The sequence below is a fragment of the Myotis lucifugus genome, unplaced genomic scaffold (genome assembly GCF_000147115.1).
Source record: "Myotis lucifugus unplaced genomic scaffold, Myoluc2.0 scaffold_2234, whole genome shotgun sequence".
Lineage (NCBI taxonomy): Eukaryota > Metazoa > Chordata > Mammalia > Chiroptera > Vespertilionidae > Myotis > Myotis lucifugus.
In genome coordinates, this window is record NW_005873282.1 from 12,067 (window position 1) to 24,295 (window position 12,229).

General features: G+C 52.5%; 1 protein-coding gene across 1 annotated transcript in view; it reads right to left on the reverse strand.

Moving 5' to 3' along the window:
* The window catches only part of LOC106695691 (integrin alpha-11-like), a gene marked incomplete at its 3' end in the record, with an annotated part of 20,418 nt that extends 8,631 nt beyond the window's left edge, over nucleotides 1-11,787 (reverse strand). Inside the window, exons 1-5 of the mRNA XM_014450423.2 lie at nucleotides 11,729-11,787; nucleotides 11,187-11,287; nucleotides 6,247-6,338; nucleotides 5,149-5,162; nucleotides 3,766-3,880 (exon numbers count right to left, since the gene is read on the reverse strand). Of these exons, the coding sequence (XP_014305909.2) occupies nucleotides 3,766-3,880; nucleotides 5,149-5,162; nucleotides 6,247-6,338; nucleotides 11,187-11,287; nucleotides 11,729-11,787 (381 nt within the window). The remainder of the gene's footprint in view (nucleotides 1-3,765; nucleotides 3,881-5,148; nucleotides 5,163-6,246; nucleotides 6,339-11,186; nucleotides 11,288-11,728) is intronic.
* Between the last annotated feature and the right edge of the window lie 442 nt (nucleotides 11,788-12,229).

Sequence of the window (12,229 nt, forward strand, 5' to 3'; positions counted from 1 at the left end):
GACAGTCACAGCTACGCGGTGGGGTCAGTGTCTGCTGATTCTCCAGAGGATTGTCCGAAGGACTTTACGTGTGCATAATTCCCTGGGCCGGGAGCTGTCCTGGGGCAGGGGGGGGGGAATGACCAGCCCAGGAACCCCTGGCTCTGCTCCGATGCTCAGGGCTGGCTGTTTGAACAAAGCGAAGTTACACGCGCTGCCTCTGCCCCTCGGGAGCTCTGCTCACTGGGGGCTGACCACCGTCAGCGAGCCAATGTTTCGGAGGCAGCCGATCCTGTCCAAAGCAGTTTCGGGTTATCATTTGTTTTGCTGTAACATGCAGGCTGGCTTTTACCACTTCCAGCCCCAATGAATGGGTTTCACTTTTCTGGAGGGTGGTATGGTGTAAAGCAGGGGTCCTCAAACTTTTTAAACAGGGGGCCAGTTCACTGTCCCTCAGACGGTTGGAGGGCTGGACTATAGTTAAAAAAAAAAACTATGAACAAATTCCTATGCACACTGCACATATCTTATTTTGAAGTAAAAAAACAAAACGGGAACAAATACAATATTTGTATTTGCATGTGGCCCGCGGGCCGTAGTTTGAGGACCCCTGGTGTAACGGTTAGGAGTGTGGAATCTGTTTGACTCTTGGCTTTGACCTCGGGCAAGTCACTTAACATCTTGGCATCAGTTTTTTCTTCTGTGAAATGGGCATAGTGATAGCAGAGAACTGCCGTGAGGAATCCACCAGACGATGCTTCTAAAGGGCTGAGCACCAAGTAAGTGCCTCAGAAACCTTAGCTGATATTATTTTTCTTTAAAAGCAAACCACTTTGGGCCCTAGCTGGTTTGGCTCAGTGGATAGAGTGTCGGCCTGCAGACCGAAGGGTCCCAGGTTCTATTCTGGTCAAGCTTCTCCCCGGCCCAGGCCCTGGTCAGGGCGTGTGCAGGAGGCAAGCGATGGATGTGTTTCTCTCACATCCATATTTCTCTCTGTCTTTCCCTCTCTTCCACTCTAAGAAAACCGTGGAAAAATATCCTCGAGTGAGGGTTAAAAAAAAAGCAAACCACTTTGTTAATGTGGCAATACTATCCTGGGTCAGGCTCTCATGCCTGTATCTCCGCTCTGACATGAAGGGTTCTCCCTATTTTTGTAATGTTAATGCCAAGTTAAAACGAATGATAGAAACCAACAAAAACAACCTAATGAAACATTGGTTATATAAATAAATGTAAAAAACTTCTTTTAAAAACCTAAGCAATTTATTTGTTTGCAAATGGTTACTTTGAAATAAGACATCACCTGATACAACATGTACTGTACAATATACATATTGTTATATCATATTGAGACATTGGGCATCTGCTTATTTTTATTGGGGAATTTTCACCCTGTTATAAACTCTACAGCAATGTGTTTGGCAGGAGCCTTTTGTGTGAGAACATTCCAGCAGCTCCAGCATGAGGAAGGCCCAGTGTGTTGAAGGCAGTGCTCCCAGAGTGAGGAAGCTGGTGGCTTTGAGCCCAGGGGCCCTTTGCAGGCTCTGTGCTTGGCGGGTGGGTGGCTTGAATGCTCACAATCACCTCTGTTTTAGGCAGTGGTTCTCAATCTTCTGGCCCTTTAAATACAGTTCCTCATGTTGTGACCCAACCATAAAATTATTTTCATTGCTACTTCATAACTGTAATGTTGCTACTGTTATGAATCGTCATGTAAATATCTGATATGCAGGATGGTCTTAGGCGACCCCTGTGAAAGGGTCGTTCGACCGCCAAAGGGGTTACGACCCACAGGTTGAGAACCGCTGGTTTTAGGAGAAGTGACATTCTCCTCCCATCTGCACGCTGTGTACAGCTGTGATGGCCTGACACTCCGGGCTGACAGCACCGGATGGCTGTGTCCTTTCCCAGTTTGGTTTAGCTCAACACGTGGATGAGCCCCCGCCGTGTGTGGGGCACCGTGTGATGGGGCAGCCACAGAGGTGGCCGAGACTAAAATGCCTTCATTCAGAGGGGTTGCTGATCTAAGGGTAGAGACCAGGTTTCTTTGATTTTTAAAGCAAGTCTTTACTATTAAAATGCCTTTATTATTGCTGGTTATTTTTTTACAGTTTCAAATTCTTTTTTTTTTAAGATACCTTGGGAATTATGATAAGTGAAATAAGTCAGACAGAGAAAGACAAATACTGTATGATTTCACTTATACGTGGAATCTAAAAAACAAGATAAGTGAACAAACAGAACAGAAACAAACTCATAGATATAGAGAACAAGCAAATTGGGGGTGGGGGACTGGGTAAAGAGGGGAAGGGATTAAGAAGTACAAATTGGTAATTACAAAATAGTGCAGCATCGGGAATAGTTAATAATATTGTAATAACTATATGGTATTGGGGGGGGACTAAACTTAACCGGGGATCACTTTGTAAGCTACATAAAGGTTGAAACACTATGCTGTACACCTGAAACCAATATAATATTGGTTATACAATATAATATTGGTTCAACTGTAATTGAAGAAACTTTTAAAATTAGATGTCTTGGGAAGAATCTTGCTTTAGTATGTGTTTCCTAAACATGGCTAAACACTCCACTGAAACGTACACACACACACACACACACACACACACACACACACACACACACCTGGGCTAATCTCAGACCCACTGAGTTGGAAGCTTGGAAGGGCCTGGAATCTGTATGGGATAAGCTCCCTGGGCCCTGCTGCTGGTTAGCTGGGTGGGAGGCCTCCCCACAGGAGCCTCTAGAGGGGCTGAGCTTGTCACCCTTGGCAAGAGGAAATAGCAGCCTTGGGGGCTGGGGGTGGGGGTGGAGGTGGGGGTGGGGGGTAAGGGGGTGGGGTGGGGAGGGTGGCGATGTTCCCTGTGCATATCTCGGCCTCCTCCAAAGCCCCAGCACTGCCTTTTCCTCTCCTATTTTGTGAGACTAGAATCAATGCCTCCTCATCGCCCTAAGACAACCCCTTTCCAGCCCCCGCTAGGATGCTGCTTCCCTGTCCCTCCCACAAGCACCATCTTTCCACCCAACTGGGCCCTGTTGTTGGAGGGAGGCTGCAGCTGGCCAGAGGCACTAATCCCCTCACCAATCCCCTCACCCACAATAAAGCCGCAGCAGCTGCTGGGGCGCTGCTGTTTAGCCCAGAGGAAATAGTGAGGCTTGGAGCCAAGCGGTCTGGGCTTGCAGGAGGCAAAGTCTGAGCTTTATTTCCCAGATTTTCAGGTGTGGAGTGAGCGTGAGGTTCAGTGTCCCATGAGGCTCTGGGCAAACTGGGCAGAGCTTCCTAAGGTCCAGAGACACTGGCTCGACGGGACTATTACCAGGGATATTTCTGTTCTCCTTGGTCTTCCAACTACAGGGAACTGTATGGCATGAACATCAAAGGGCACCATTCACACTGTAGTCTAAGTGAACGGTGTCCCCAGAATTGTGCAGTGCATAGCTTGCCTGCTGTACACGGTGGCCCAGCCACTTCTTCCTCTCTCAGGCTGGGTTTGCAGTGAGCCTCCCTGGCCACCAGGATTGCCTCCATAACCTTAGCTCATTTGCCCTCCACCATCACTCTGTGGGGGTGGGGGACAAGATTATGACTCCACAGAGGCCCAGAGAGGCCAAGTGAATTGTCCCTGGTCACCCCCAGAGCCAGAGCAGGGTGAGGCTAGAGTCTAAGTGCTGCCTTGGAGCTGCAGGAGAGCGGTGGTCAGAGCCCTGCGCCCCCCAGCGACTGCCGGCTGCTCAGCCCGAGTCTGCAGAGTTGAAGCCACTTACTTTGGAGAGCTGGGGCCACGGTCTTGGAGAATCTGAAGTTGGAGTTGACTCTCGAACACATCCCTGTGGTGTAGTAGGAGCTCCCACACTCGTGAGACCAGAGGGGGCTGCAGGCCTGGAAGCATAGCACAGACCCCCAGTCACTGGGGGCCTTCAGGGTGGGTCCAGGCTCAACAGCTTTCAGCCTAGTCCTAAGCTCCATGACCCAACACGGAACTCCTTTCCCGTGTTGGTATTCCCAGGCTCTAGAGGGTCTTCTTCGAGTTTACCTGAACTCTGCTGCCAGTTCCCTTGGTTTCAGGTGGAATAGAGAAAAACGCATCTTAGAGTCCTCTTTCTCCTATTTGCAAGGATCTCCATCCCACCATCTAGGGTTGTTCCTCTTCTACCTGCTCACCCACCTACCACACAGGATCTGGGAAAGTCTTTTCATTTGTGGGAATGGACTGTCTGTCTGAACAGGTCACCTGGAGGTCCTTACTGGGCCAACTTCCAGGGCTCCGTCCTGAGAACATGCCCGTGGTTCTTACTAGGGGAGGAAAACAGAACGTCTCTGCTCTTTCTCTGAAATTTGCTACCAAAAACATTGTTCTCTACGCCTCATTTAAAGACTGGGTGATGAGTTCCTCTCAGAGTCAGACATCAAAAATGAAAGCCCAGCTCCACGTCTCGATTTTTCTCCTGCTGCTGGGAAACCCGGGCTAAAGTTTGTGCTGTGATATCCTTTGGTTTGGGGGAATACTTATTCTCCTTCCAATCCCTTCATTTAATTAGCTTTCTATTTTTACTCAGATTTTAAAGACTTGGTTTTATTGGTATCCTTTGTTGAAACTGCTATAAGTTATTTTTGGAAGTAGGGGGAGAACAAAGAATGGGAGGGTGAATGATGGATGATGAATGGATGGATGGATGGATGGGTGGATGATAGAAGATGCATGATGGATGATGGATGATGGATGATGCATGACGGATGATATATGAAGGATGATGGATGGCTCGATAGATGGATGATGGATGATGGATGACAGATGATATATGAAGGATGATGGATGGATGTAGGAAGGGATGGATGAAAGGATGGAGGATGAGGGGGTGGATACATCTACAGATGGATGAGTGGATGAATGAATGAATGGATGGATGGATAGATAAATGGAGAGATGGACGATTGGTTGGGAACGGACTGATGAGTGGAAGGATGAATAGATGACTTAATGAGTTAACAGAAGTTGCTATTTATATACCAGGGACTTAGCCTACGCACAGAGGCCCCAGAGGGTATCAATGAGCATCTCAGGACTTGCACCAGCAGAGCCACTACGCTCTCCTCAAGTCCCTGAGCCTCCCAGTCATCTTGTTGCTCTAGTGTCTGGTGCTCCCTACCCCAGACGTCTCATCTGTCAACAGAAATGAACTGATGGACAAGAGCAAAGAGTGACACAAGCCCTCCCATCTTACAACGAGTGATGCATTTTATTGGGCTTTCTAGGGTAATTTTTTCCTAAAATCCTCTTTTGCAGAGTTTCTAGAAATAAGTCCCAGAGGATCCTGTTTTGAACCCCTAGCTTCACCCAAAGTCTTGGTGATTCACTGGAATGTGGTGGCCAGGAGCAGGCGGTTCCCCTCTCTCATGCCACCTGCATGCAAAGCCTGTGTCTGCTCACCCGGGCAGGTGCAGAGACCTCCACGCATGACCCGCTGCTGCCTTTCTGTCCCAGCATCCTGTTTACATCACTCATTTGCTTACTGTTGTTCCCTCAAACCAGAATGTAAACTGCAGGGGGCAGGAGCTCTGCTGACTGCTGAGTCCCAGTGCCTGGCGTTGGCTCAGTGAATTCAGAGTGCTCAAAATAATGGTTCAAATGAATGAATGTCTTTATCACCTCAGCCCAAGTACCCTCGCCTCTTTCTTCATTGCTAAGGCCTGTTTATTCTTTAAAAAAACCCACAGAAACCTCCCCTGGGAAGCCTTCCCTCTAGTCCTGAGCAGTCCAGGTGGCCCATCACTTGGTAGCCTTTCCCTGGTTGTAGTAACTCTGTGTTCACTCATTTTTTGCTTCCCTTCAAAGTCTCTTTAGGGTGTGTCCTATTTCTTTGATCAAATCTGGAGCAGAGATTCTGCCTCTGTCTTGGACAGAGGGCTGGGCCCCCATTGGACTGTTGGCCTTTATTTGCTTTTTTCCTTTTCAGGATTTCTGTCCCCCATCTTCAGGGTATGTGTGTAAAAGGGATCAACCCTTTTTCTTGTCTGGACTGTCCCTCGCCCCCCAAAATTTAGGGCACAGCAGCCAGAGTGACCCAGGCAGGAAGCTAGCAGAGTGGTGCGTGTGGGCAGCAGCCTGTTGGATAGAGTGAGAGTGTGTGTGAGGACACAGTCAGCCCATGCCTCTCCTGGTTCCGTGAGGAGGGTCCATGGAGCTGGAGAGCCCCTGGGGCAGGAGGGCTGGAGCTTGGAGAGAGGGAGGGGCAGGTGGCTCTTACCAAGAAGCTGTTGTCCTTGGGGTTGGTGGCTAGGCTCAGGCCGAGGCGCATGTTGTCCTTCCGCTCGGACACGTTGGATAGGGTGACCCTTCCTGGGATGGGAGGGAGAAGCTCAGCCTGCAGCCCCCTGCCCACCCCCTACCCAGAGTCTGCTGCAGCCGCTGGCCACCAGAGATGCCTGTGGCAGGGGTGGTGCCAAGTGAGTCCTCCCACTTCTCTCTGCACGTTGGTGCAGACCGTCCCGGTTTCCTAAGGCCTTGCTCAGACATGGCCTAATCATTTTCTCTCAACTCCCTGTGAGATGAGGAAAATGAGTCTCAGAGAGGCCAAGCAACCTGCCCAAAGTCACACAGGAAGCACATGGCAGAGCCTTCAATCTCCTAGTCCAGAGCTTTCCCTCCTCCAGCCCTTCGATGGACCCCAACCTTGCCCTTGTGTCCCCTCTGACACATACCAGGGCACCCCACCTGGCTTCCTCTGGGCAGTGTCTCCTCCATATGTTTCTTCAAGCCCCCTGCACTGAAACTTACCCGCCCCTTCCCTGCTCTCTCAGGGCCGGCTCGCCTGATTCACTGATGATGATAACGGATCATTTCTCAGTAGCAAATAGCCAGCTAACAAGAGGCTTCTAGAGGTACAAGGTCTTGCCAAGAATGTCAAAGAGCAGGATTATCCTTCAAATGGATGTAGGGAGGAGGTGGTGGCAGATTAGAATCCTATATAGTAAAAGGCTAATATGCAAATTGACCGAACGGCAGAATGACCGGTCACTATGATGCGCACTGACCACCAGGGGCAGACACTCAATGAGGAGCTGCCCCCTGGTGGTCAGTGTGCTCCCACAGGGGGAATGCGGCTCAGCCAGAAGCCGGGGTCATGGCTGGTGAACACAGCGGTGGTGGCGGGAGCCTCTCCCACCTCCAAGGCAGTGCTAAGGACCCTTGGGGGATGTCCGACTGCCGGCTTAGGCCCACTCCCTGCAGTTGGACATCCCCCGAGGGGTCCTGGACTGCAAGAGGGTGCAGGCTTGGCTGAGGGAACCCCCCTGATCCCCCAGTGTATGAATGTCGTGCACCGGGCCTCTAGTTACTAAATAAATTATGTCAGTTAAGGTTTTACTAGATCATTCTGTCAGGCCACTGAAGGAAAAGGAAGTGAGCTTGAGTTCCCCAGACATGTGTTGGTACGTGATTAAACGCGCGTGCGTGCGCGCTCGTATGTGTGTGTGTACGCATGTGAGTGTGCACATGTGAGTGCACATATGGGTATGGGCACTTGGAGAGAGGGTTTGGGGGAAGCAAGTCAGGCATTTCGTTGAGCCCTGAGCCTCCTGCTGTGAGGAGGATCTAGTGTCCTTCCTGTTAGGTGGAGGCGGCAGAGTGGGGGGGAAGAGCGGGGGCGGTGATTTCTAGGGGCTCCAGGCCTCAGGAGCATGGTTTGCATTTAGCATTGTTGGCACTGGAGGTATGGAGAGCTGGCCCGCCTTCTGGGCACAGGCCCGGGGAACGGGGACCGGGGGTGGGCATTCACAGAGATGAGCAGAGGCCAGGCCTACAGCCGCCTGACTGCACCGTGGCTGGGGGTGGGCAGCTGTGTTTGTTGTTGTTTCCCTTTGGGCTCCCTCAGCTGGTAGTCAGGCTCCTTTTGAAATCCAGCCCCTCTTGGCTGTGCTGTGCCTGGGATTGCTTTCTGTTTTATCTATCCAAAGACACCAGAGAGAAAATAATAGTCATAACTGTGCTTTTAAAAAACCGTCTCTTCTCATTTACAAAGCACCATCCACACGTGCCCTCTCCGGACCCCCTCTTGGTCCCGGGAGGCCCAGAAGTTACCATTCCCATTTTACAGATGAAAAAACATCAAGATGCATAAAGGGTAAGTGACTTCTACAAAGGCAATTGCTGGTGAATGATAGCGTGGGGGCTTGAACCCAGAATATTCAAGGTTCCATCCTGAGCTTCCCATCTGTTGGCAGGGCTGTGCTGGCCCTGGGATGGCAGTGAGGAATCTGAAGAGGAAAGCTCTTAGCCCCAACTGGGCAACACCCCCTCAAGCGGCTGGACGAATTCTCCCTCATTTTACTTAAGGGGCATGTTTTTCCTCCAGCCGCCCCCCCCCCCCCCCCCCGGCCCCCCTTCTCCTCCCCCGCACTTCTCCTGAGTCTCAGTAACTGGAGTCCTCAGTGAAGCTGCGCCTGCCCGGGGGCAGATGGGCCTGGTAGGGAAGACAGTAGTATTGGAGGAAGAAAGACTCAGGCTCAAGTCCTGCTTCTGCTGCTTCTGCTGCCTGTGGATTTGGGGCAGCCACTACCTCCGCTCTGTGACCAGGAGACACCAGTGCCTTCCTCAGTGGGTCTCTGTAAGGGTCTGGAACATAAGCCTCTCCTCACACAGGGCCTGCCTTCCAGAACCCCAGCTCCTCATTGAAACCCCTAACTTCGCCCGGCCGGCTGAGCGCCGACCTAAGAACCAGGAGGTCACGGTTAGATCCTTGGTCAGGGCACATGCCCGGGTTATGGGCTCGATCCCCAGTGTGGGTCGTGCAGGAGGCAGCCGATCTATGATTCTCCCTCCTCATTGATGTTTCTATCTCTCTCCCTTTCCTTTCCTCTCTGAAATCAATAATAAAAATATATTTTAAAAAACCACAAAAAACAAAAAAATCCCCCTAAGGTCATCCAGGAGTTGGGAAGAAAGCGCTGGCTGTGGTCTTTCACACTGAGGTGTGAGTGACTGCCCGGCACTCGGCCTTCCGGGAGAGAGGAAGGCACATTCCTGGCTTGGCAGGGCTCAGAGCCTGGAAAGGCCCTGGGAAAACCCAGGACTCAGGTTTCCCCGCCTTGCATTTTCCACTGCGGGGAGAAGCTGACAGATGGCCTTCCTGCTGTGCGTGTTCTCCTCCGTGGAGGGAAAGAACACTCCTGCCCTGGCTCGCTTTGCTGCCCAGCTCTGTCCCGGTTCAGGAATGTGTTCAGGTTCCAGTGGTTTCTCACTGCTGGCGGGGGCTCCTCCTCTGCAGGGAAATTGGGTCCACATGGGAAACCAGAGCAACAGCGGAAACTAACCGATCGGTTCACGCATCTCTGTCCCCACCTGGGCCAGGAGCTGCTCTCGGAGGCCTCGGTGGCCCAGCCCCGACCCCAGTGCCTGTGCCTCCCATCAGCCCTCTTGCTCCCTCTGCCCAGGCACAGAGCCATTCTGTCCAACAGAGGGAGCTTACTCCCACCCCAGCGCCTTGCACTTGTCTTCCTCTGGCTGGGAGGCTCTGGTCCCATTTCACTCCTTTTCACCACCAGACCTTTGTTCAGATGCTCTCGGCTGAGAGAGGCCGTCCTGCTGAGAGAGGCCATCCTGCTCAGAGGCCGTCCTGCTCAGAGGCCGTCCTGCTCAGAGACCGTCCTGCTCAGAGAGGCCGTCCTGACCACCTTGCTAAGGAACAGCCCTCTCTCCCTACCTCCTCCCCACTCACCCTGGTTTATCACACACAGCCTTTCTCTCTACCTGGGCTGACTGACCTTCATCCTAGTTTGTCTACTTACTTATTGTCTCCTCCAGCGGGGCCCTTGGAGTCTTGTTTTCTGCGGTGTCCTCAGTAACTAGCATTGTGCTTAGCACATACTAGGTGTTCATTAAAGTTTGGGGGACATATTAGACCGGAATGGATCCTAGGATCATCGAGTCCACCCTCCTCATTTTACACACAAGCGAGCAGAGGCTCAGGGAGGGGCTGTGAAGAAACTGCCCAGCTGGGAGGGGACACCCAGCGTGGCCTGCTTTGGAAGCTGCGCTCTCCGAGTGGCGATGGCCGGGATCCCTGAGCTACCAGCCAGCCCCCACCCCCCTAGTCTGTTTCCTCCTGAAGCCTGGGCCTCGCTGTCCCGGGGTTTGAACTCCCCACCCGTGGTGCTGACGCAGATAGGAGCAGCAGGAGTGTGCAGCCCCGCGGGCCGCCACTGAGATCGAGTTCTTGGGGCTTTCTCTTTGATGCGGGCCTTTTCATCCATCTGCTTACGCCTTGGAGCTCTGCCATCCCCCACCTCCCCACAGAGCCCACCCCACTGCTCTAGGGTGCAGGCCCCCCTTCTGGAGGAGGGGGAGGCGCAGGGTCCTGGCCCTGGGCAGCCAGTCCTCTAGGGCAAGGCCTGGAACCGGGGCTTCTCAGCCCACATGGAACTTTTACTCCCTTCCGTAAGCAAGTGGAGTAAGTGGTGGCCTGGCCACTGTCTGACCTTTAGGACAAAGCGGAAGTGCTTTAGAGGACTGGTGTGTGTACTTTAGGGCATGCCTCCCTCACCCCCCCAACACCCCAACCCCTAGATTTTACAAGGGCTGGGAAGGCCTGGAGGCTGCTCCTAGCACCCGCCTATGGCTGAAAGCTCTTCAGAGGAACAAAGCCTTCATTTCAGAAGGGCGGTGTGAGGTAGTGGCAGTAGACTGCCTGGCTTGAAATCCAAGCCTTGCTGCTGGTTAGCTGGGGGACCCCGAGCAGGTCCCCTCACCTCCACATGCAGTCATTTCCTCCTTTGTTTAATAGTTAAATTTTATAGGGGATTAAATGAGTCAAAACATCTAAAAGTGCTGAAACCAGTGCCCGGTGAGGCGTGAACATCATCTAAGATGTATGAGTGTGAGCTGTGGCTGTTAGCGCTCCCAAAGCAGAAAGGAGACAGGAGGCGTTTTTCTCCTGCTGGGAAGGGGCAGTGGGTGAATCAGAAGGAGCAGTGCCCTGGGACACTGGAGGCCTAGGTTCGATTCCCGGCCAGCCTCGAACAAGCTGTGTGACTGTGGGAAGTGGCTTCCTCTCTCTGGCCTCCGCATCCTCATCTTTAAAACGGGGGCAGTGAACCAGCTGGGAGGAGCCCGTGTGAGTCTGTGTTTTACGCCTGTCCCCCCCTACACAGTGGTTGGCCTCGCTGTGGCGAGACCAGAGCCCCTAGTTACCCAGGTTGAGCTTCGTGCAGTTCCCGTGGGTCACCGGACACTTGTACACGTCTCCCGTCTTCTGGTGGCCATTGGTTTCCAACGGAGCACCCACGACGAGCCTGGGAAGGAAGAGAAGACACGTGAAGATGCTGGGGGAGGTCCTCCTTCCTGGTAAAGGCTGGAACCTGGGGGCAGTGATGAGGGGAAGGTGAGGTGTGTGTGGGGGACACCCTGGGGGAGCGGCCACATGCTGACCTGCAGACTGAGACCTTTGCCTCTCTGGGGGAGGGATGCAGGGCTTTCACTGTAAAGTCTTGGGGCCTGTGGCCCACTCCAGGCCCTTGCCAGGATGTGGAGATACGGAGATGAGGACCCCATGGGTGCAGCAACAAATGGGATGGAGGCAGTCCCTGGAGAAGGGCAGGGCGGACATCATGGAGGAGGTGATGCTTGAGTTGGGCCTTAACGGTTGAATATGAGCTTTTCAAATGCTAGGAGAGTGGTAATGGTGGTCCTTCAGGCAGAGGAATGATTTGGAGCCATGGGGCCTTTGTTCTCACCTTACCTGACAGTCTTTCAGCCAGTGACTCAGATGAGGGGCATGTTGCTCAATGGTCATGACTGTCCCCTGAGCCGCTAAGTCTTTGCTCAGGGTGGGCCAGGCAGCCAGCAGGGCTCAACAGTGCCCAGGGACAGCCAACCATCCGGGGCTTCTGCCTTGAGTCTGTGCTGTTGTGAGCTTATTTGGAAACAGGGTCTTTGCTGTTGTAATTAAGGATCTCAAGATGAGGTCATCCTGGATTACTAACCCTTGCAGGGAACCCACGTTAGAGGTTTAATATGGCTCCTGCAGTAAAGGCGTCTGGGATATGTTGAACTCTCTGTGTTAAACCTTCTGTGACTGTTTAACTCTGTAGCCTGAGGCTCAGCTGACTACCCAGAAAGCCGGAATGCAGCCCGAAGATAAACGCCAGGCCCCTGGAAGGAGGTTAATGAACGTATGGAGTGCGGATACCTGCCTGATGTTGTCTGTTAACTTAGAAACGCAGTATTCTTTCTGG